Genomic DNA, 24,848 nt, shown 5'->3' with positions numbered 1-24,848 from the left:
GATGGCCAATGACAGGACAAGAGGCAATGAGGACAAGCTGGAACAGAAGAGGTTCCAAAGCAACACAAGGACAAACTTGTTCCCTGTTGAGGTGAGGGAGCACTGGCAGGGGCTGCCCAGATGGGCTGTGGAGGCTCCTTCTCTGCAGACATTCCAACCCAGCTGGATGAGTCCCTGTGTGCCCTGCTCTAGGTGGTGCTGCTCTGGCAGGGGGGTTGCACTGGATGAACTTTCCAGATCCCTTCCAACCCTTGAGATTCTGGGATTGATCAATTCTTTTGTAAGCAGCAGCATAAATGCAGTTCTGAGTTGAGATTTCAGGAGGACTGTTAGGCTGGGCAGCACGCTGCCAGTCTGAGTGCAGTTTAAACCCGAATCTCCACAGTACATTTCACAGATGTGTTCAAAAATCTTTTCCAGTTAATGGATGTCAGTGTTGATCTGTGGAAGACTTACAGCAAAATGGATCCTGCTTCCTTGGAGGACTTGCTCTTTGAGGTAACACATGGAAATATTGTGAATCAATTAGTTTTACTGTCACTGCAGAGCAAAGCTGTGCTTTTGTTTTTAAGCTTAACCTCCTGGCTTTGCACCCTGTTGTTTGCAGGGTCTCTTTCCTTCCCTCAAAACCTGCAAGACATTTAAAACAACTTGTCTTGGCTTTCTTGCTTTTTCTGAAACACTCCTACAGATTTATTTTCTAGTTGATGTGAGTCAGAGAACAGTGTGCAAAGTACAGAGTGTTGGTGTGCTTGTGTGTGTTAATCCTCCTTGTTGCAACAAGGGAGGGAAAGAAATAATCCACTTCAATATACAGCCATTCCTGGAGGAAAAAACCAACCAAACCGCTTTATGGTTGCTTTGAAACTACTTTAAATGGGTAACAGTGACACACAGTGGCTGCCCTGATGCTGTGCTAAGTACAAGCATACAGTGGGAAGTCATTCCTCATTTTCATGTGATGGTCTGATCTCAGTGCTAGAGGAGAAACAACGTCTGAGTTATTAATACACATTATTGTTAATATCTCAGTTTCTTGCTTGGCAGCCAAGTGGGCTATTAATATGTAACAAGTTCAGCAGTAAGTATTCTTCATTAGTAAGATATTGGTAGTTCACACCAATTTGGTTGTTTAATCAACTGCTGTAATGAAAATGTCACAGTTGAAGGAGATGTCAGTCTAAAGAGTCACTCTCATACTTCTCCCTTCCTGTGGAGGTGAGATAAATGTTTGGGGGTTCCTGTGTGACCTACTCTGGGTGGTCCCACTCTGGCAGAGGGGTTGCACTGGATGAGCTTTTGAGCTCCCTTCCAACCCTTGAGATTCTGATTCTGTGACTTTTCTTTAACCTGCTAAGTCTAGCCTAAAAGAGACTTATGTATCCTGTTTTAAACCTGAAAGTTGTTGTTCAACTGACTTGAAACTTTCTGGGGAAGAATTATGGAGATTTTCATACACCTCTGGTTTCACAGAAGTTGAGGCTTTTAAAAATGATTAATTTTCTCAGTGAGGATTAAGTGAAATGACCTTCAAATCCATTTGAAGCTAATCTGTGTTTATAGTTCTTTTGTTAACAAAGCTTTGATTTCAGCAAGTTCTGATTTGAACTCTACTTGGGAATTAAAAGAATGTTTGTTACAGCGTTGGCATGTTCCAGAAAACCTGACAAAAGCACTTTTTAGCTCTTGGCTACTATGAAAAGCTTATTTGAGAATGGGATATTCTCCAGCTCTAGTTTCTAAATGTAAACCTTTATTTTAAACCTCTAAGATAGGCTCTATTAGTATTTTGGAAGGCTTGTGAGATTTCATGAGCCTTCACCTTCTGAATTCCATTCATTGCTCCATTAATGGAAAGTAAAATCCTGTATAATACTTACATGATGGTTGAAATCATAGTTCTGGTTTTGCCTCATATATATATATATATATGAAACTCCACTTTCTAAAACCAGGATGTCTCTCATCTTCCAAGTTATTATGTGACAAGTAACTGAAAGTGATCTTGAGAGCATTTGAAAATGACCTAGTCCTGTAAGATTCCCACTTTATCATCGTAATACACTCTTTCCTTTTTATTGATCTCTGATCTTCTTCATGAATTTGAATGCAACACCTACCTGTAGTCACCTTCCTTTTCTGTTCTGCTTTAATGAGATGTTACTGATGTTTCCTTTTCCACTTCACCATTTTTTTTCTGCTACTGCAGATAAACGACTGTCATGAGCTTTACAAATCCCCTTCCCTGTCCCTCATGTCCATAGATTTACTTAATGTCAGATACAAATTAATACAGAACCATATTCAGATTTAAAAACTATTAACAAGAAAGCTGTCCAAGTGTTCGTTTTGGAAGTCTCATGGGAAACATGAGGTCTGGGGTAGGAGTAATCTCAGAACAGTGTAATTCCTTCAGTTAACAGCAGATAGTGTGGGGCTCTGGTCCTTTTCCTTCTCTCAAAAAAACCCTCCACAAGCCCAAACAAACAAAAAGCTAAACACCCAGAGAAGATAAAGTCCAACAGAAGGTTGTGTATTTTCTTGTACTTACTGTTTCACTGGGCAGGGTATTTTCTGTACTGCATAGGGAAATGGGATCTGTGTTGTCCTAAAGGAATTTGGATTACTCAGTAATGTTATATTTTTCCCTTCCAGGATCTAATGATTTTTGAACATCAATGGACCAACTTCTTTGCTAATTTTGATACTGAAATTCCCTTCATTCTGGAACTATCAGAATCTCAGGCAGGGGAGGTATGGCTGCTTCAGTAATCATTTGAAATGCTACTGTCATCCATGCAGAAGTAATATATGGTCAGCTGTGGTGGTTTAACCCTGGCTGGGTGCCAGGTGCCCACCAAGTCGTTCTGTCACTCTCCCTCCTAAACTGGACAGGGGAGAGAGAAATATAACAAGAGGTTTGTGAGTGGAGATCAGGACAGGGAGATCGCTCAGCAAATGCTGTCATGAGCCAAACAGACTCAGCTTGGGGAGAAAAGAATTTGATTTATTAATGAACCATCAGAACAGGGAGATGAGAAATAGAACTGGATCTTAAACCACCTCCTTCACCCCTCCCTCTGCCCAGGACTCTCCTTCATCCCCCCCAGAAGCACAGGGGATGGGGAAGGGGGGTTGCAGTCAGTTCATCACAGATGGACTTTGCCTCTGCTGCTTCTCAGAAGTTTGCAGATGCCTATTTGTAGGTAGATTGACTTCCATTGTAGTGAAAACTGTGCACTTCCTAATAAATTGGGGTTCCATGTGTCCAATGTTAAGCATAACTGCTGGCAGCATACAGCAGTGGTGAAAATAGCGTGGTACTTTTTGGTAGCGACTGTTGCTTTTTAAGAATAGGTGAGACTTAATGGTGTTTGGGTTTGTTTATGGAGTTTTTGAGGGTTCAGAAGTTTTCCCTGAGAAGGAAAATTCAGGTTTATCCTTAATGCTACTGAGATACATCAAACTTCCTGTTCATTTACTTGGTTTTGGTTTTTTTTCCCCAATTCTTCACAGCCTTTCAGAAGTTATTTCAGTCACGGAATGATCTCAAGCCATATAACAGATAACAGGTATTACTCAATATTCCCTGGGAAACTGTGTCATTAGACCTCAGTATGTTATTTCCATCTCTCTGATGCCAGATGCTTATAATTCCTCTTGGGACCATCTCAGTATACCACATCTCATCCTTGCATATTTAACGTGCAATGGTGCTTCTGGGAAGGATAAGCCACATTTCCATGGTATTTAATGCTGTCATTATTACATACACAAAGTCAATATGCTTGAAACCATCCTCCTTGTACATTCTGCTATGATCACGTTCTTCATGGTCATATATCTAAACCAACTCATGACCTCACTACCCAGGTCAGCTGTGTTTGAAAACGTTGATCCTATTTATCTAACACTCAAACCCAATGAAAATGCAAAGGTTGAAGAAGCCAGTATAATTCTGTGAGTCACACATGCAAAGAAACCCCAAACCCACATCTTAGTCAATATGCTGGGCAATACAGGTCAGCTTTCTTTAATTTTACCATTGAGTTGTAATTGAGAGGGGAAGGTTGTTTGTCATATGTTGTAAAACTGAATGTTCCACTGTCCTGAACTAATTAAAGGTTGCTCAGCTACTTGAATGCATCTGCAGAATCTTCTCTGGAGTTAAACAGTGGAGTTCAATGTCCTTTATTGTTTTCAGCATCCTATGTTTGCATTTAAATAATGAAAAGAAAACCCTTGACCTCTCCAGTTGAGTTTTGGTCCAAGGCCAGAAATAAAACCAAAATAGTTGCATTTAATTCCAACAGAGTCATTTCAGGGCTTTTCAAGATAGCACATCTTAAACCAGTCAGCTTTTCAAGGCAATCTACTTTTAAAAAGAGGAAAGAAACCCCCACCCTTTAATAGCATTTGTGAATCAGCCTTGAGATATGTTCTCATATATGAAAGGAATGATAGTCTTGTTAATTCAAGTGGGTTTTTTCCTTTGGTGGTTGGGCTTTTCAGTGGGAAACTTTCTGCAGCTGATGTAGATCTGCTGGGTTTGGGGTTGTTTTTCCTACTCTTTTAGTGAGAAATTCAAGTGTTGATCCCTCAGGCTTTAAACCTTTGATTTCTTTTGTTGTTTGTAAGTTTTCTTCAAGTCTTTCAGTGATGATACCCTCTTTTCTCCTTAGCCCCAGCCGGCAGCCCTTTGTTCTGTTTGGTAGCCACTCAACTAAGGAAAACTTGAACTCTGGTAACTTTAATTTTCCATCAGAAGGTCATCTTGTCCGAAACACTGGCCTTGGTGGAAGCACTGCTAAGCATATGGTAAGGCTTTTAAGTAGTTACCTGATCTTTTGAAGCAGTGTTTTCTTAATGTACTTCCTATGCCCTTAAACTGCATCACTTGAGTTAAATACCCACTTCTTCTTAACATCTACAAACAAATGTTACCTTAATTAATTTAAGGAACCAATTTCCTTTTTTCTTTCTCTTTCCAAGTCAAACTGTACTGGATGTTTAATCAGGGGCTGCCAATGGAGTTAAAAATCTCGTTTCGGGCCTCCTGCAAAAAGACAACATTTAAATGCTTTCAGTGCTGTAAATGTGTGGGGTGGGGGAGAGGGAAATGCTCTTTGTGAGGACATTGTCCCAGTGAATGTTAGCATGTGATATACACATTCACTCTTTGATTTTCATCAGAATTGTTGAGCTTTTTCTTAACAAAGCAAAGAGAAGACACTTCTTTGGTAACAGCTTTGTGAACAGACACAGGGTGCTTGTGTATATTGAAATGTCAGCGTTTGCTTCACCAACCAAACAGTTCATAAACTCTGCAACTCTTTTTCTGGTGTTCCAGGGAATGTTGAGATTTAAGTTGTAAGATTAACTTGTTTCCATTTTCAAGTAAAAGCTTAGTTTTAAAACATAATGATGAGGTCGCTGGCTTGTTGCACCACCGCGCAGGGGCCGCAACTGGGGAAGAGACCCCAGGGAATTCACATCCTCTGGCTGGCTGGGCTGGGTGCATCAAGAAGGTAACACACAGCCAAGGAGGAGAGGTAGCGTGCAGATTGCAGTGTGTAGCTCTCCCTGACGCTCTGGGGAGCGTCTGGCAGTTGTGCGAGTCCAAAGTCTGTGCTGCTGAGGAGATGGATGTGGCTGAGTCCAGGCCATCGTGGGGTGAACGTGTGACTGAGGGAGTGAGATGATGAACTTGTCACCACAGCATTTCATGTGTAGTTGCCTTAGGGATGGATGGATGTCCGGATTCTGGACACGTTGTGTGTGTCACAAGCCTGAGAGAGGATTGTTTTAGCATCCTGGTGCAATCTCATCCTCTCATTTCTGTTCTCTCTAACCCTATTTCATCCATTTTTGGTGTGATTTTCTCCTCCCCTCCTTGATGTTCCCACTAAGACCATCTGATGTCTTTCAAAACGCAAGTACACTCTTGTTCTGCTGTACTTGCTCCAACTGTTGTCCTCAGATTCTGACCTTGTTCCTAAAAAGGTGGTTTGTTTACAGGTACAGGTGATACTGTTTTAATAGGGTGTCATGAAAATAGTAAATAAGACCAAGTGCAAGCATAGTTTTGGGAACCTGACACACTTTCCTCTTCGTGAAAAAAGAGCAGTTGGCATAGGAAATTGAGAAACACATGCTTAACGCTTATGGAAGTCAGAGCTCATCTCCTTCCCAAAGTCTTTCAACCATTCAGGTCAAGTCAAAAGTGAAATAGACCTTTGAAAACGTAAGTTGCTGTTTTAAAATCCAGTTAAGTCTGTGTTGTACGCTTCCTGTAGTGTGTCAGTGATTAGAAAATGTAAGGGATCTTAGCTTGTTGTTGTTGCACCACTGTATTGTTACTAAGCCCTTCTTGTATCTCATTAACACTGACAACTAGGTAGTGCAGTGTGTGTCTCCAAAAGGACCCCTGGCTTGTTCAAGGACCTATTTTTTTGGAACCACTCACGTCCCTTTCCTGGGTAAGTACATCAAAAATACCCATCTGTAATTTAAGGCAGTTATTCTTATTGGTTATCTCAATTTTGTGTCCATTAAAGGATGACTTTGATTCCTTGATAAGCATTAGGCCATAGAGTGGTTGGTACTGTGTAGTTCTGCAGGCAGTGCATGAAATCCCAGCAGAACATTGTTCCATGGCACATCCTACCTTCCTGTGTCAGATATTCCCAAAGAATCATTCAAAGGTCAAGAAATGTGTTTGTGTTTGCAGCAGGGTGCAGTGTGAAGATAGAAGCTGAGCATGCAGGACTTTTACAAGTCATAGGAGTCATAGAATGGTACAAGCTGGGAGGGACCTTTAGAGATCATGTGGTCCAAACCCCTTGCTAAAGCAGGACCACCTAGATCAGGTCACACAGGTAATAGTAGATGAACATTTAAGTCCATATTCCAGACAGGCTGATAGAAAAAATCAGTCCCCAAAAATACAGTGATTCCAAGTGATGGTTGTCAAATAAGCCTGAGGACTTTTGAAAGGATAGAGACAATTCTTTGACTTTTATCCTTTATCCTCTGGTTTGGATCCTATCTAGTGTGTTCATAACAGCTGCTTTACCCAATAAAAACAAGCTGTGTGAAAGCTGACAGAGCTTTCTTACCCATTTGAAATGGCTGCATGAGTCCATGGATAAAGCCAGTTTCCTTAGGGTTATTGTATATCTTGAAACCATATCCAGCTGAGAGAGTATCAGAAGAGACTTGTAAAATGGAAGGAATTATAGCATATATTTGCTGTAGCTGTGCTTTTTCACTGGGCTTTTTGGGGACAGTGTACAGAGTGAGAAGGATCTTTGTTCTGCTGGTTTTAGGGGATGCAGGTCTTAGTCTTGTACTGGTATAAGTTAACCTGTGCTTTGCTGGTTATAAAATGTGCAAAGAAACTGCAGTTATGTAAAAGACTGGAGAAATGTTCCATAAGATAAGCAGCAGCAATGTCATGCCCAAGGAGTTCTGTGCAAACGCTTCTGCAGGTGTTTAAACCAAACATTTTTGGTTTTAATACAGGAAATGACAAGGAGATGCACAAGCAAGCTGATCAAGTGTAAGCTGCCAACTCTTTATTATTCCTTAACTCTTCACCCTTCCTACCTTGTGGCACTAGGTGGAAACCGCTTTTAGTCAGCAGTGGCTGTTGGCATTTGTAGAGCTACGTTTTCATTTAGTGACTTAGATGTGAGAGGTTTCACTGAGGGTTTCAACAAGCAAACTGGGAGTTTAGTGTGACATCCCTTGTATTGTACAGCAAAGTCTGAAAGGACTAAACTAGTAAACTTTGCTTAACTGTTATGAACCTTTTTATATCTGAACACTTTATTGCTTTAAAATACACTTGATATATACAGAGGGAAGAAAGTGGCTCTGACTGGGAACATGATCCACACAGAGAAGTAAAACTATGCTAGCTACATTCTAAACAGTGTGTAAGGTTTACAAGGAGTAGCCAAAATGCCACCAGGGAACACTCAAACTTTTAACCTTCACAAAACAAGACTTGGCTTATCTGTCTCGATGTCCACTTCTCTGCACGTAGTAGACACTTGTCAAGCTTTAAGAACGTGGTAGATAATCAGCCTTGGTGCTGCTCTCAATCTTGATAAATTATAGAATCATAGGATGGTAGGGGTTGGAAGGGACTTTTAGAGATCATCTAGTCCAGCCCCCCTAAGCCCCTTCCTTAGAGATTTGGTGGTTCTTGCTGGTTAGGATCATTTTAGCAAGCCCGAGTGATGTGTTAGCAAGGTGTTAAAGATGTGTCAGAGCGAGCTGGTAGCACTGACCTTTCACCCTGAGTACTGTTGATTCTTGGTAATTGTGATACAGTTCTCCAAAACTCACAAGTCAAGTTACTAGACAGAGCAGTTTTTAATAGAATAATTAACTCTGGCAGGTGATTTAGCTTATATGTGTGTTCTGCTTGCACATGCAGAATGGTTCTTGTCCTGCTTCTAAAAGACTCTGTGCTCAGCACAGTTCTGAGATGGCTAGAGAAGTCTGAACCAAAGCAGGAATCAGTTGACAGAGACAGTATTTTTTAAGGAGAAAATATTACTCTTGAAAACATCCCTTTTTTTGGATGAAATAACCTAGTTTCAACAACAGCAGCAGAATTAGCTTTCCTAGCTAACCTAACTTCATGACTTCAGAATTGCTTTGCCCTTGAGTAGCTGATTTTTATATTTGTCAAAGTTTTCTGATGAAATAAAAAGTAGAAAAATGTTTCCTAAGCACAATTCAGTCCAGATTTGGCTATTTAGGAAGCAGAACTGCAGCCTAGGGTGCAGATGGGCTGAAGTGCATCAGCTGACTGTGTAACTTTTAAGTGTCCCTGGCCTGAACTTTGTATTTTTATGTTGTTCTCCTTGGCATTGTTAGTACAGACATTTTTAAATGGGAAGAAGAGTAAGATAAACTATAGCTCAGCACAGCCCACAGTCAGGTGCATTCTTGCAAATGCGTGTGTGGATCTGAGTGAAAGTGGACACAGAGTTAGGAGGAATCAGCCAGGTTTGCTGTAATGAGTGTGTACTGGAAGCATAAGTTAAATGCACACGGTAGCAGAGGAAATTTCATAGAAGGAACCTCAAAAAGCAGTAAGAAGGCTGAGTTTTAAAGTCTCTTACTGCTTTTGGGAGTGAAGTTCAAAGACAAACATTGGTGCCTTTGGGGGTTCCTCCATGTTGGACCGTGTTTGGGAGCTTCAGATGCATTTTTCCATCCCTAAGGAATGCTTTGCATGTGGCTTAAATGTGGAATCCTTCTCTTTCCTCCCCACTTTTCTCTCCCTCAACATGTAGCAGTTGCAGAGGAGGAATGAGAGGAGTTAAAGTTTGGGGAAATAAGACTGTTTTGTTGATGTATTTATCTTGTTGTTCCAATTTAGCTGGAAGGCAGAGGCTGATGTTTCTTAGTTGGGCACAGGAGGATTTTTTCACTCCTTGTGGAGCTATAAATATGTCAGTAGCTGTAAGTGGCTTCTGGCTTCCCCTAACCTTTGTTTATTTATGTGCAATTTTTTCAGTTCCCTTTGAAGAAGGGAATCAGAGCAAGCTGTGATGTGGATATGCTCAAAAGGTTGGGGTGACTGATCTGTTTTGCTATCTTCCTTTGCTTGATGTGTTCCAGAACAAGACTCTGAAGTCGGTTCACTCTGTTTTCCAGCTTTGCTTGGAAAACATGGGGCTATCACTCTATTCTTGTCAGAATATTTAGGATGTGATCCTCAACTGCACTGAAAGGCAACAATAAAACATTCCATATTGTTTTCTGCACTGATGAGAGCAGGGATACACTTGTGCCAAGAGGGATGGGGTTTTTTTCCCCATATATACTTTTTAATTGGAGCAATTTCTTTGCTCTGATGAATTTAATCAAACTAAAAGGTTAAGTCTAAAGCTATTCCCATGCTTAGTTGAACAAGGACCCCTTCTATGTAAAGGAGTTGTGTTATGAGAGGAAAAACTGCTCCTTTAAACAGAAGAGGAAGAGCATTCTATCTGTCTAGTAAATGTTGTGTTTGTATTTCTCTTCAGTACGCTGTTGTCGCAAATATATACTGCTGTTGTAGAGGCTGTGCTTGCTGGCATTGAGTGCTATGCTAAAACTTCCACTGAATCCAAGGTAAATGAAGCACTGATTCTGTACACTGTCATTGTTGATTTGGATTGCTTGCAGTAGAAGATTACATGCAAAGCAAGATAAAAGCCAAGAGCAATGTTTCCATCACCTGCATAACATGGCATGAAGTTCATATCGTGGCCTCCAACCAGTCTCTCTGAGTTCTGTGTGAAAACAAGATGAGCAATTTCAGAGTAACCTTCCCCATTTCCAATTGTTTTTCTGTTGTTCATCAATTTTCCTAACCTTACAGTAAGGAAAATCAGATATGTGAAAGAACACCTTTTAGCCTGGTGCATCAGTGTGTTACTGTTTATCTCTTCTGGGTGCTCCTGGAGTTGCTGGGAATTGGAAGGATGGGAAAAGGAATTTGAATCTCAATTTCCTTCTTTTTTTTTTGCAGGCAAAGGAGGTAGCAGAGCAGATGTTCATGTCTGTGTTAGATACCCTTCATTTAACACCACTGAAAGCAGTGTTACGGTAGGTATGGTCAAATAGCTGGAGGCTGATGTGTTATGTCAAAATATTAACTCCTTCTGGGGGAAAAGCACAGAGGAACCTCATGAGGTTCAACAAGAGCAGGGGCAGAGTCCTGCAGCTGGGAAGAAACAACCCATTGCACCAGTACAGACTGGGCAGTGACCTGCTGGAGAGCAGCTCCAGGAGAGGGACCTGGCAGTGCTGGGGGAGAATCAACTGCCCATGAGCAGCAACGTGGGCTCGTGGGCAAGAAGCCAATGGCAGCCTGGGGGCATTGAGGAGAGTGTGGGCAGCAGGGCCAGGGAGGTTGTGCTGCCCCTCTGCTCTGCCAGAGCTGCTGAGGCCTCATCTGGAGTCCTGTGTCCAGTTCTGGGCTCCCCAGCTCCAGAGGGACAGGGAAGTGCTGGAGAGAGGCCAGTGCAGGGACACCAAGATGCTGAGGGGACTGGAGCATCTTCCTGCTGAGGAGAGGCTGTGGGACCTGGGGCTGTTCAGCCTGGAGAAGAGGAGACTGAGGGGAGATCTCATTAATAGTTACAAATATCTAAATAGTGCATGTCAGGAGGTTGTTATCTATTCTGTGGTAGCCAGCAACAGGACAAGGGGTGATGGGATGAAGCTGAAACACAAAAAGTTCCACTTAAACATAAGAACAAACTGTTTCAGTGTTTGAGTGAGGGAGCCCTGGCACAGGCTGCCCAGGGAGGGTGTGGAGGTTCCTTCTGAAGCTCTTCAAGACCCACCTGGGCACGTTCCTGTGTGACCTGATCTAGGTGACCCTGCTTCTGCAGGGGGTTGCACTGGATGAGCTCTAAAGGTCCCTCCCAACCCCACCATTCTGTGATTCTAAAAAGCATGTCAAATGTGTATTTTAAAGGGAACTTGCATGACTGTCTAATTCCAACCCTTCTCAATGCATTCAGACTTTCCAGTTCTTCAGAATGATTCCATTTTTCTTCTGCTTTTTAAAAATCCCTTCAGCAGTTACTGTGCTTTAAATGTATTGTTGTTTATTGTTTTACATGTCAAAGAAACATAAACCACATTTTTTCACCAATACATTTTCTGTTCTACAGCTCCAAAGTTGCATTTCAAATTCAGGCTGTGAATAATCATGGAAGGTTTGTATCACTGTCTTACACTTCTTGTTATTAATGAATAGATTTAATCCAACACTAATGTTATTTCTTTGGTCTTGGACCTTCTGAGACAACATTGCATTGGATTATTTTGTACAATGTGTATGTGCTAAATGCTTTGTGTGGGAGATACCTTAATGTTTTCCTATCTGTAATACTGTGGAGTCATGAAAACATTCAAAACATCTCAAGCAACTAGGACAGACCAATTTTATGAGTTGTTAATGAATAGAAGCAGGATGAGCCTATTCACAGCTTCATTTCAGAACCGTGCTTTAAGCTGAGTTGATACCACAGGCTTGTGCTTGTTTAATCCCCACACTAATTGACTGAACTGGCCTATACAAATAAAGGGTTATTTGAAAATGAAATAGCTTTTTTTCCTGGTCTGCTGTGAAGTCACTCCAAATGATCTAAGCTTCAAAGGTTTAATTGTCGTTGTTGTTCTAGAATAACGCCGTTAGATAACGAGGACAGCCTGAGCTTGATCAAAACGGTGAGTGAGCACCTCAGCACTCTGGCTAAATGATTGCTTACAAATTAGAGCCTGAGTGGCCTTTTTATGAGGCAATTTATGTGAATCCAAACAGAAGGGGCGAGATAAGAGAGATTTCAGGTACTGAAAGTGAGGTAAGATTGAGTTTTAATGTGAAGTCAGACGATGGATTTGGGAGTAAAACGTTACCATGGAGTTATTTGCCACCTTCATATAGAAGCAATCTTTTAGAATGTTTAAAACATGGATTTTTTGTTTTGGGGGGGGATGGTGTCAAACTGCAGAGAGAGACCTGGGAGTGCTGGTTGGTAATAAGCTAAATATGAGCCAGCAACGTGGGCTCGTGGGCAAGAAGCCAATGGCAGCCTGGGGGCATTGAGGAGAGTGTGGGCAGCAGGGCCAGGGAGGTTGTGCTGCCCCTCTGCTCTGCCAGAGCTGCTGAGGCCTCATCTGGAGTCCTGTGTCCAGTTCTGGGCTCCCCAGCTCCAGAGGGACAGGGAAGTGCTGGAGAGAGGCCAGTGCAGGGACACCAAGATGCTGAGGGGACTGGAGCATCTTCCTGATGAGGAAAGGCTGCGGGACCTGGGGCTGTTCAGGCTGGAGAAGAGGAGACTGAGGGGGGATCTCATTAACATTTATAAATATCTAAAGGGTGAGTGTCAGGAGGTTGGGACATCCCTTTGTTCTATAGTAGATAGTAACAGGCCAAGGGGTGATGGGATGAAGCTGGAACACAAAAAGTTCCATTTAAACATAAGATAAAACTATTTCAGTGTTTGAGTGAGGGAGCCCTGGCACAGGCTGCCCAGGGAGGGTGTGGAGGCTCCTTCCTTGGAGCTCTTCAAGACCCACCTGGACACGTTCCTGTGTGACCTGATCTAGGTGACCCTGCTTCTGCAGGGGGTTGGACTGGATGAGCTCTAAAGGTCCCTTCCAACCCTACCATTCTGTGATTCTATGATTTTGCTGCTTTGATTGAAATGTTTCAAGTTCTACTTTCTCTTCCTTTCTGCCCATCTGTTGGGTTGCTGTAGGCATCTATGATGGTATTTGACATTCCAGACTTGCTCACTGGAAGAGGATGCCTGGGATCTGTTGTCTTTTCAGAGTCCTTCCTAACGTCACAGATACAAGTGAGAGAAAAAGGTAACTGCTTTGAATTGCAACACCAGCACTGTTATCCTGTTACCAAAAAGGCATCCAGTGGCTGCTCTTTCTATAACCAATATTGTTTTAAACCTTTGTTTTCATTAAAAGACATTAATCATTATATTTACAAATATCTAAAGGGTGGGTGTCAGGAGGTTGGGGCAGCACTTTTTTCTATGGTATCGAGCAACAAGGGGTGATGGGATGAAGGTGGAGCACAAAAGGTGCCATTGGAACATAAGGAAAATCTGTGTCAGTGTTTGAGTGAGGGAGCCCTGGCACAGGCTGCCCAGGGAGGGTGTGGAGGCTCCTTCCTTGGAGGGCTTCAAGACCCACCTGGACACGTTCCTGTGTGACCTGATATAGGTGACCCTGCTCCTGCAGGGGGTTGGACTGGATGATCTCTAAAGGTCCCTTCCAACCCTTCCATTCTGATTCTATGATTAATGTCATAGCTTGCTAGTAATGAGTAGCTTAAGTGATATTTCTCTAAGGTCACTTGCATGACTTTGGGGTTTATGGCTGCCTCATGGTACAGCAGGGCAGAGATGTAAAACATTCAAGTGTAATAGTACCCTTGCTAAATTTACTGAGGTCTTAGTGAGTGTTTTCTGTTGCTTGAGGAAATTCAAACATCTCACTTTGGTAACACTCACTTTATGTGACATGCTTTAATTTCAGTTGCTCTTTGTTTGGGAGAAATCAAACAAAGCTTAAAAAGAAAAGGATGTGATTTTTAGAGAGTTTGTTTTTGGAACAGACACAGGATACTGAGTAATTTTCGTAACATTAGACAAGTGCATATTTTCCTGGTTGTTTACATGTGACAAAGATAGTTATTGAGACTATCTCAACAATATTTATGAGCTCTTTTATCCAGACAGTTGGAACATTTTGGTGGGGAGGAGAGCAAAGAAGCCAGATAGTAAGACCAAAATAAAAGCAGGGTTTCTTTGGTGCTGTCTAGCAGCTCTGTCTATATTACAGCACAAAATTTAGAGCTAGTTTGCTGTGAAAGCTGAGACACCAATCAATGCTTAAAGTAATGAGGACAATTTGATGTCTCCTAAAGAGTCGTGAAAGTAACTGATTGTCTCTGGATGGTGTTTTACTACTTTGCTTTCCTTTGCCTTCCCTGCAGATGGCAGCATTAATTCAGAAAGCAGCCACATCATACTGACTGCAGCTATCCCCAGATCTGCTTCTTGGCTGGTTAGTACACAAAACCTCCCTTGGAGTTTTTTCTGTACATACAAATTCACAAGTGAAAGGTCATTATAAAAGCAGGAGGAAAAAGAAGGGAACTTGACCATTGAAACAGGATATTAATATATTAATAGTCTTCTGGTTCTTTTTCACATTTGGACATGAAGTTAAAAAGTAGTGAGTGAAAACAGGCTGGTGGTTCCATTCACAATACAAGCTTGATGTTGTTGCATTTTCACCACTGCAGTGTTTTAGCTGTGTAAAGGCCTGGGTGGTTTTCAAGTACAGGGTGTGACTGTTGAAACTTCTGCTTACTGTGAGTCACTTAAGATCCCTTAAATGTCTACCTCAACAGAAAGCAAGGTCTGCTTCCAGATCTCTGATGTCCTGTGGTATGTTAGAGGTATAACTCCAATGGATATTATGAGTTTGGACAAGGTGATGCACTTTGGCAATCCACACTTGATAATTAGACTGAGTGGGATACACTTTGTGTGTGTGCAATACTGCTTTAGCCTATAAAACAAATGTAATGGGGAGCATCCCCTTGAATGTCTTTCAGAGAACTATTTCAAGTCCCATAGTAACACAATATTGAAGAGCATTCTGGTCTCAGAACTTTATTTATCCATGGTGCCTAAGGTTCTTGTTTGCCTTGAACCATCTTTAATGTTTTTTATCTAACATTAGACTTGCTTTACCTACTAACAATACAAATGGAAACTGTTTTTGACTGCAGGTTGAAGACAATGATGTGAAACTGTCTGAAAAGGCACAGCATACATTGAAGGTAAAATTAAACATCTTTTTGTTAAGAACCTGATTCACAAAAATCTGAACCAGTGGCAGAACTGGCCTTTATGATATTTATTGCTCCTTTTCCTTTGCCTGTTCTACCCTGTCTCTTTCAAACTTTGACCTACTAATCAAATACATTGTGTATAAATTGGAGGGTTTTTTGGTTTCAAACCCAAAAAGGGTTCCAATAAAGCTGTGGAAGCCTCACCAAGTATTACCCATGGAGCTCATGTGTTTCCCAAACCCTCCAAACTCAATGCTACTCTACATCCAAATTCCTTTTAACTTAATTAACTTGATTAACATGCTAAATGTCTAAAGGAAAACACTTTAAGCACTAAGGAAAAGAATTTGGGATCTGGGAACATCTTAAACCACACGAGTTTCACGATTGTGGTTTAACTTGTGGTTACCAGAAATCTTCATTATAAATAGATTTCTTTTCCTGTAATATACTTTTAGTTCAGTAGATTGACAACCTGAAAGCAAAAAGCTATGCCTTGTGGTTATGACAGTAACTTGTAACTTAATAGCTGCTAGCAAAAGCAGAATGGGGTGGGAGTGCTTTTTAAAGTGATGCTTTTGACGTGTTGTTTCACGTCAAGAAGAAGAATGTGTTTCACTCTTCTTCTGCATCAATACACTTTAAATCTATTTCAGAAGAATATTAGGATAGAAGCTGCTTAAAAAGAATCTTTTCTCTTGAAGCAAAAGCATGAGGAAAATATTCTTGCCTGAATTACAGTCCTTGATTTAGATTGTGATAATACTGGGGGATTTCTTTCCTGTTTAGGAAGACAAGTCTTTTCTGGGCACTTTACTCACTGGAGGTGATGGAGCATATATTTATTCAAGCAATCCACAGGCCATGCCTGCAGAAGGTGAGATGTGTCTTTGTTTTCCATTGCTTATACATTTGATCCACTTTTTTCTTGGTTTTGTGGGTTTTTTTGTTTTGGTTGTGTGGGTTTTTTGTCAGAGATACACAGTTTCTGGGATTTGTGCATCTGGTGAGCCTTTGTACACTATCATCTTAAGATTTCTTGTGTTTACCTTTACAGCTCTCTCCTGTTAAACTCCATGCCTTGTTTTTTTGTCCCCAACCTCTGTTTGAAGCTCCTAGACCTAGAATGATTCCCATCAGAGCCTTAGGCTTGCTTTTGAGGCCCATGGCACTCTTACATGATTGCCAGTGAGGCTTTACAGACCTAGGAGACAGTTTTTTCCTATAGTTAAAGTTTGAAAACGTGCAAACTGGCAGCTTCTGCCCTTATTAGATGATGCACCATATGTTTTCTGCCTTTTCTGTATCTATATGAACATTTGCTTGAAAAGATGGGGCATTGCAGCAGTGACAGGATGCCATGGGCTCCCAGCTCGAGAAGTGAAGATGAGTATGTCAATTTGGGCACTATGATATGCTCCTCTGTAGGAGGGAATCAGCATCATTTACTTCTAAATGTATTGACAGCTTTGTGTTCTTTGCTCCTCCCAAAATCTCCTGGAGCTCATGTGTTGCTTCAGTACTTTTCCATTGTCATTTTCACTCAGGAACTTCAGTGTTTGTTAGCAGAGATGCTCACTGTGTTACAGAAGGATGCTCAATCTTGGTCCTTTTCAGATTCAACCAAATTACTGCTTTCTGACACAAGATTCCTAGCAGCCATCACAGATCTTTTGGTGCCTTTTCCTTCTATAGCTTAAGTAACATGAATATCCCAGTAATGTCACTACAGACAATATAGGAGGTCTGATGGGAAGGGTTTCCCTCACTGCACATGAACCATTAGATACTACTTAAGGCATAATATTGTTGTATTCCACTGTGTAGAGAAGGTACTGGTGTCACCATACTGAGGTACAGGAGAAGTTAATGAAGTGTTTAGTTGATGCTGACCATCTTTAGAGGAAAATACCTAGTAGTTATGCAGTGCAGTGTTGATAAATAACCACATACAACAGCAACCTTCCCACAGGGGAATCTGTTTCTGCTGTAATTCAACAGATTAGAAGGAAAGAAGGTTAAGACAGAGTAACATGTTCATCTGTTTTGCAATACGAGGCTGTGGGCACACATTCACCCAGTAAATAACCAGAGAGTGCTGAAATGCTTGTTTGGCTTTGTGAAAGCTCTGTGTGTGTGCCAAAGGAGCTTTGCTTTTTCACTGGTTTTGGGGGGAGAGATTTGCAAAATTGGATGTTTTGGTAACTAGTGATGGAGAGTTACAAGTAGGTGGTATAAGGACTATTATGTAACACTTCAACAAGAGAGATATTTTCTTAGGTGTCAAGTGAAAATGAGCTGGATGTCGTTCCCTTTCACATCCACTGTGAGACAGTTTGCTGGGCTCTAATTTGAGCTCTCCTGAAGTCACAGCTCTGGAGTCTGACAAGATCATGTGCAAAAGGTGCTGTTAGACAGGCACTCATCTTCTCTCTTGGTCACTTGTGTAATAAAGGATATGTTCATGACTAAAATGCATCCAGAAAGTTCAGACTCTTCAGGCTTTTCCTTTGTATGCTCACACATCTGCTGTGTTACTGATTCTTGCAGGATAGACTTCACTGACTCAGTCAATCTTGCCAATTAAACACACTTCTGTGGTTAATCACTTCTGGAAGACATACAAGTAGCATATCAAGTTATTCTTGATATAATTTGCTGACTTCCATGTTAAAGGAAGGCTTGCAGTTCAAATTCATTAGGACACTTTTTGACTTGCCTTTTATGTTAGGAAGGAATGAACACCTCTGTTTTCTTTCCCCATTGACACATTCTCTGTGAAGTGTGAGATTTGACAGAAATACATTTCAAGTAGTGTATTTTGGATATTTACTGTTGAGGGGAGGGAGCCCTGGCCCAGGCTGCCCAGGGAGGGTGTGGAGGCTCCTTCTCAGGAGGTTTCCAACCCCACCTGGACACATTCCTATGCCCCTTGAGCAAGGGGAACATGCTTTAGCAGGGACTTGGACTGGATGAGCTCTAAAGGTTCCTTCCAACCCCCACCATTCTGTGATTCTGTGATATTTCTGCCTTGACCACTTCAATAGAAGGCATGTACCCGTTCCATGGCTTGATTTTGTGAGCACTGGAAGCATCAGCAAAGAACATCTTACATATCTAAACTGTGACACATCCACATCCATGTAATTGTCTGGCTTTGTCTCTGTTCTGCTTCCTCTGAATTTAGACCTTGAATTTGGGATTGTAGTGTTTTCTGGTTTAATAGTAACTGTCTCTCCTCTGCAATTCTGATGTTAACTAGAAGCTTCAATCTAAAACAATTCAGTTCATAGTTAGCAGAGGCTTTTTAGGTAACTGAAATCGTGTATCAGGTGATGGTGATTTGATTTGATATCAAGCTCTTGTTTATTAAAATGAAACCTTGATACAGAATGATTTTGAAGATGTTAATTTAGGCTGCTATTTCAAAAGGAAAATGCCTTAGTTTCTTCATTCTTCTCTTTGAGCATTGTTTAATAGCTGAAGCCAGATGTTCAGTCATGTTCAGCTGTATGTTTTAATTACTTTGCTTTTTCTGTTGAAGTCTGAGTAATGCATTTTCTTGTCAAAAAAACTGACATCTCTAAAGAAAATATTTAACCTTTCCCTTTTGCTGACTCACATGTGTCCCTGCATGGGATGTGATCCTGCTTTCACTGCCTGGGCCAGCAGAGATCCAGCTGGCAGCTCCTCCTTACTCATTTGGTCGTGACTTTCGTATGACTGTTGGAAATCATTTGGTTTTTTTGCTGATGCTGGCTTCTAGTGCTTTGATGGAATGTTGTTTTTATTCATTACACCATCTAACCTTGCTGTCTCTCATTTCCCAGCTACTTTCCCTGATCATGCAGGTTTGTTAAGGTCTGGAATGAACGCCGTGTCTCTCTTGGCTGTCACTAGATCATTAGCTTCCAAGGAGATTGCTGATCCAGTAACAATTGTCTCTATATGCAAAAGAAAATGCAAGCCTGCAGGTTAAGGGCTTTTCTTGGTCAGGAAGTGAGAGGCAAACTATCCTTTTACTGTCTTATTTATTGTCTGCATCGTTTGTGTTAGAGTATTGACGTTTTGTTGGCAACCTGCCCAGCTTGTTAACCACGTTGGGATTGGCCATGGTTTTGGGTGTAATTTTATCTGAAGTTCTTCTTTTGTCAGTTTTACTTTTCTGGAAGTTTGCAATTCAACATGATGGAATTTTTTGGGCTGCTTTTTTTTAAATATAAAACCCCCAAACCACAGAATATTTACAATAAGTGGGCTCCAGGGGGTAAGATGAAGTCAAAAGCAGTTGTTGTTATGATTCCTGCCCTTGGGATCGAGTATAGATTGAGTGGTTGTGCCTTGAATTCTGTCTGGATGCTGTCCTAAGTCTTTACTCCATGTACTGCATATTAAATGTAAAAAAAATCCCAATCTACAAGGACTTAAGATTTCCAACAAGATTTCTTCCTGAGAAAGCAGAAGCATTTGTCACATGCTGCTGAGATATTGATGTATACCTAATCTAATCCTTTCCTTTCACATTCTAGGCAAATTGTACTTCTTTTCAGAGGGCATTCTCTTTTCTGATCCCCACCATGGCAGCATTTCCATTTCAAAGAACCATATGAGTTCTGTTTCCCTCTATGATGGGGTGAGTATTTGGTTTGTTCCTGCTATCATAAACTTACTCATTTGGTTGTTTTATTTGACTACTGTAGGGTACTACTACAAAGTTTCAGCTGCAGCTTTACAAGTGTCTGTGTGTGTAAAACTGTAGTAACTGGTGCAAATCTCTACACTTTTGGTGTTGGTTGGATTAACCAATTACTGTTTGGCTAAGTGATTAGGAGGAGAAAATGTAATGTTAGACTGAGTGATCAATGGGGTCTTAATAGTGTGGGAAAATGGCTTTTTATTAGAAGAAAGATTGCAGAACATGGCATTCATAAAACATCTAGCAGCATGAAGTGATGGTCCTGCTCTGACAGAGGCCTGGACTAGATGATCTTTTAAGGTCCCTTCCAGATTCAGTGATTCTGTGTGGTAAATTTAAGGTATTATGAAGTCATATGGTGTACTGGAGAGTGAAATGCTGCCTTCTATTCAAAATGTGTTAAACCTTCAGTTAAATGTCTGTGGCACTGTGCTCCTTATCTCTGGAGAGGTCATGAGCAGTGTCTGTCTACTGTCAAAGAGCCTTGTGCAACTGACAGGGTGAAGGGAATGACTTGTTCATGTTTCCCAAGCAGAGGAGTGAGAAGCAAAGACATATTGCATGTAATTATACACATTCAGAGTCATTACAGTAAAAGATGCAATGTTGGGTCAGGGCTTTTGCCAAACCTCTGATCAACTTACACTGCTTCACTTGGCCAACTTGCCATGGTAATGGTTTGATCTTCTGCCTTAGTGGGAGTTGAGAGTTAATGATGGGAGCTCAGCTTTTCTTTTCCTCTTCAATACAGACTCATTGGGTTAACTATCACTTTTTTAGGATGGAAAAGAGATTATTTTGGTTGTTATTGTTTCCTAAACACTGGGGGGAAAAAAAGACTTGAAAAAATCTCTCGTTTCCTTTAGCTTCTATTTTCTTTAAGTCCAGTGTTACACGTTTGTTTGGTGACCTCCAGAAAGCATTGTGTTGCTATGATTTCCTCATAGAATGGAGGAAACCAGTCAAATACAATAAAAGTGGGTGATTCAATTGAGGTGAAAACACAACAGTGAAGAGTCTTACCTTAGCTGCCTTTTCTTGTGTATCATATTGATTGCCCCTTGGTAGTTTAAGAAGCTATTTTAACACTGACCTTCCTTCTATTGTTTGATTCAAGACACTCACTTTCATGAAACCAGCTATTTATGGGACCTGGCTATCATTCTTGAACCCATGCCAGATTTTTGTGTAAAGCTAAGCCTTGACAGAGAGCATTTTATTGTTCAACTGACTTGGCATAATACAAGGGTGGAGAACTTAAGTGACAGGAGGAGGGTGATTGTTAGTTTGCTTTTTTTCCTGAAAGTTATTGCAACAATATTGGTGGAAAAGAAAGGATAGTTTAATACTAGGATGAAAAGAAAAGATACAAGGACTTTAGGTGATGCAAAGTACAGTTTCTTTGCAGCTCTATCTCCGTGCCTGATGCTTCTCTTGTAAAAATGAACTGAAACTGCAACACATGGCTGCATGCTTCTCTGTTCTGAAGAGCTGGACACCTAGCTGCCGCCTAAGCTCCTGAAGTCTTTGAGGTTCTCAGCCATTGAGTGCATGGAGAACAGGGTAGATGCCTCACTAAAGTGTACCATGAAGGTCTAAAGCAGAAACCATCCCATTCTTGGCAGAGTCAAACATAAATCTCCCATGTCATAAGGCAGCACTATTCTACCTTAGTACCAGCTATCCTGGGAGTAAAAGAATATAAACCAAGCTACTCTGGCACCAAATCCAAACTCCCAGGCTTATTGCTTTTTCTTCTATAGCTTTTCAGTGTTTCCATAATCTATATCAAGGCATCTTTACTGTATAGAGCTGAACATGCTGTGTGCTTGGTTTTAAGACCTTAAATAAGACTCAGTACCTAAATAAGATTCAGCACCTGAATCCAGCATTCATTTTGGCCATTAGTCAAGTGAACAGGTATTACTAAGTAAAAGTAGGTTTCAGCTTCCTATTGGTGAGGACATATCATTCAGGTGATGAAGCAGCAGATTTAGTAGAACTTTAGTAGAATCTGAGAGAAACAGATCACTTCCAGCATGCAAATGACACTTGGAAATGACAATACACTTGAAATTACAGGTCTGATAGCTGTATCTCATCACAGGTTAAACCAATGGTATTGAAAAAACAGTTTGCAATAACACCATGCCATCCTTCTCATCTTTGTAGCTGACATTTACATCCTACTTCCAGGGTATTTGTGTTGGAGGAGATGTGTGGGTGTAGATGAAAGTGGCTTTGTTGGGAAGCATTAGCAGAGGAAAGGGCTAAAGGTCTAGTCTTTGATGGAGGGAAAAGAGTAGAAGTTAAAATGCAAGCTTTTCCTTTCAAGCCAAGACAAAGCTGAGGTGCTTACAACAATTTCAGATGCTTCCTTTAAAGCTTCTCTCTCTAATAGCTGCCAAGTAGAAAGTGAGGAGTGCTGAGGTGGCTGCAGTTGGTCCTTCTGCTCCATCATCCCTAAGCGAGCTGATGACTGTTCAGATCACAAAGTAGTTCTCTTCTGATTTCTGCTATTTAATGTGTTAAGCCTTTTTTTCTCCACTTTCAATAACTGTTAATTACAATTTGTCTTGTTTTTTCCTTTCCTAGGATTCAAACACTGTTGTTGCTGCTCTCTTTATAGATGTCAAAAGTTCCTTACTTGCTCACCTACCAATCGAATTCCATACCCGAGACAACTTGTTGATGATTGCACTTTTCCCCAAAACAAAGATTTATAAAGCTTTTTATTCACAGGTACAGTAAAAAAAGATTGGCTTGGGTGGTTGGGGGAAAGCACACAATGATTCTTTGGCTTTGAGCTGAGAGGCAAGGGTGAATTTGTTGATATCAGTCTTCACTGATGAAATTTGGAAAGAGGAAGGGGATTATTTCTCACACTAGTTGAGCCACTAAAGCTTGTCACCTGGTAAGTAAGTGCTGGAAAGAGTAAAGTTCAAGGTCTGTCTTGCATCAGTCTTCACAGGCAACACCTTTTATCTCAGTGAACAAGCATGATTTAGAAAGGAGCAGGGGTAGTTAATACTGAGGGAGGAAATGCATTGGAAACCTCCTCTGTGAAGATGAATGGTGGGTGTTGGGAGGGTTGTCTGATGTGATTGTTTGAGGCTGCTAGTCTTTGCCATGAAATCAGGGTGTTGCAGTGGGGAGGACTGTTACAGATAACTTTTCCAATAGTGGCAGATAACAAGGGGCAGTAACCAGAGACTGCAGCTTTGAAGGTTCAGACTAAATGTTAGTCAAAGGATGAAGCAGTGACTGGAACGGGTCACTCAGACAATGAACCTCCACCTTTGAAGACTTTGAAAGCTTTGCTGGACAAAAGTGTAGCTGAGCTGGTCTGTGCTGCCAGCAGTAGTCCTGCTTGGAGCAGGAGGTGGGTCTGGAGACCTCCAGAGCCTGTCTTCCAACCAGAAGCTCTTGATTCTCTGTGTGACCTATGGCATCTACCTCCCATACATGAGATTGTCATGGAACTGACTGTCCTACCACATAGCCCTTCCCAGGAGCATTATTGCTTCTGATCTGAGGAACTTTCCTGTGTGAGAAACTTGTAATTTATGTGTGCATTTCTAGTGATTGTGTTGCTTGTTAAATTTAACACTCACCATGTGCTTTCATTTTGTCTTCTGAACCCAGTGAGTGCCCTAAGAGCTTGTTTTCTAGTAGTTGCATTTAAAACATAGCACTGCTGTGTAGTTGGCTACAGCAATTGTATGTAGTAGCAGAGGGTCCCATTGTGTTTTCTTTGTGGTCAGACACATTTGGATCAGGATCCTTGGGGAAGTTTTGTTAAAGTCTTTAAGTATCCCATATGGCATTGTATTATTCTCCAAGCAGATTGGCTTCATGCATGGTAACGGAGAGGCTTTTAATAAACAAAGCTTTGGAACAATGGCACTTTTGAGGAAATGAGCCTGGAGATTTTAGGGCTTCACAAGGGTTTTAGTATGCAATCCTAACACTGGACTGGAAAAGACCACCTAGCTCAGTGAGTAGTCCCCAGTTGTGGTATTAATGTTGCCATAACGTTTCATCTCCTTTTATCTGGAGCGTTTAGACGTTTCCCACTGTTTCACTCTGGGAGTGCTTGGGAAGATTCAGCTTGCTTTTGAATTTTCAGCCCATTTTATTAGGTCTACTTCTAGGTCTGCTTTTTTATTTTCTTTTGCTCTACCAGTGAACATCCTTGAGGTGTTTGGAAATCTTGGACCTATATGTTTGGCCTAATAAAAGAAAACCAGATCCTTTTTAATCTCTGCTTATAAAACGTTTTCTTTTCCACTCACGGTTGCATTCTTTTCATTTGATCTCCTTTTTGGCTGTAGATACCAAACTCTGTGTAGTATCTGAGGTGAAGGAAGATGTTTCTTGCACAGAGACATTTCTCTCTTCTGAAAATGTTCAGCAGTTTGCCTTTGCTTTTCCCTCTTGCCTTCAGTGAATAGATGCTGCTCATTATCTGAGAAACTGCTTCAGGTTCTTTCTCTTTTGTGACCCACTGATACTCTAGCTGATTCTACAAATGTTTATGTGCTCATTCTTGCTTCCATACTTACCTCTCTCCTCTATGATTTACCTTCAGATATTTATTGATTTCCTCTAATTTTTTTCTACAAGTTTGCATGCCACTGAAGTCACACAGTCATGGTACTTGATTAGAGCACAAGTCTGATGAGGAGCAGCTGAGGGACCTGGGGGTGTTCAGCCTGGAGAAAAGAAGGCTGAAGTGAGAACTTA

General features: G+C 41.2%; 1 protein-coding gene across 1 annotated transcript in view; it reads left to right on the top strand.

Moving 5' to 3' along the window:
• The window catches only part of DNAAF9 (dynein axonemal assembly factor 9), an 87,196-nt gene that overhangs the window by 27,508 nt on the left and 34,840 nt on the right, over positions 1-24,848 (top strand). The window contains exons 7-22 of the mRNA XM_061992084.1: positions 421-498; positions 2,656-2,754; positions 3,517-3,572; positions 4,683-4,818; positions 6,398-6,479; positions 7,525-7,561; positions 10,050-10,137; positions 10,538-10,614; positions 11,691-11,735; positions 12,204-12,249; positions 13,284-13,395; positions 14,540-14,610; positions 15,344-15,394; positions 16,196-16,283; positions 19,936-20,039; positions 22,698-22,844. Coding sequence (XP_061848068.1) covers positions 421-498; positions 2,656-2,754; positions 3,517-3,572; positions 4,683-4,818; positions 6,398-6,479; positions 7,525-7,561; positions 10,050-10,137; positions 10,538-10,614; positions 11,691-11,735; positions 12,204-12,249; positions 13,284-13,395; positions 14,540-14,610; positions 15,344-15,394; positions 16,196-16,283; positions 19,936-20,039; positions 22,698-22,844 — 1,317 coding nt within the window. The remainder of the gene's footprint in view (positions 1-420; positions 499-2,655; positions 2,755-3,516; positions 3,573-4,682; positions 4,819-6,397; positions 6,480-7,524; positions 7,562-10,049; positions 10,138-10,537; positions 10,615-11,690; positions 11,736-12,203; positions 12,250-13,283; positions 13,396-14,539; positions 14,611-15,343; positions 15,395-16,195; positions 16,284-19,935; positions 20,040-22,697; positions 22,845-24,848) is intronic.

The sequence above is a fragment of the Colius striatus genome, chromosome 3 (assembly GCF_028858725.1).
Source record: "Colius striatus isolate bColStr4 chromosome 3, bColStr4.1.hap1, whole genome shotgun sequence".
Classification (NCBI taxonomy): Eukaryota; Metazoa; Chordata; class Aves; order Coliiformes; family Coliidae; genus Colius; species Colius striatus.
The sequence above is the reverse complement of the archived record's forward strand: the minus strand, read 5'-3'. Positions and strand labels throughout refer to the sequence as shown.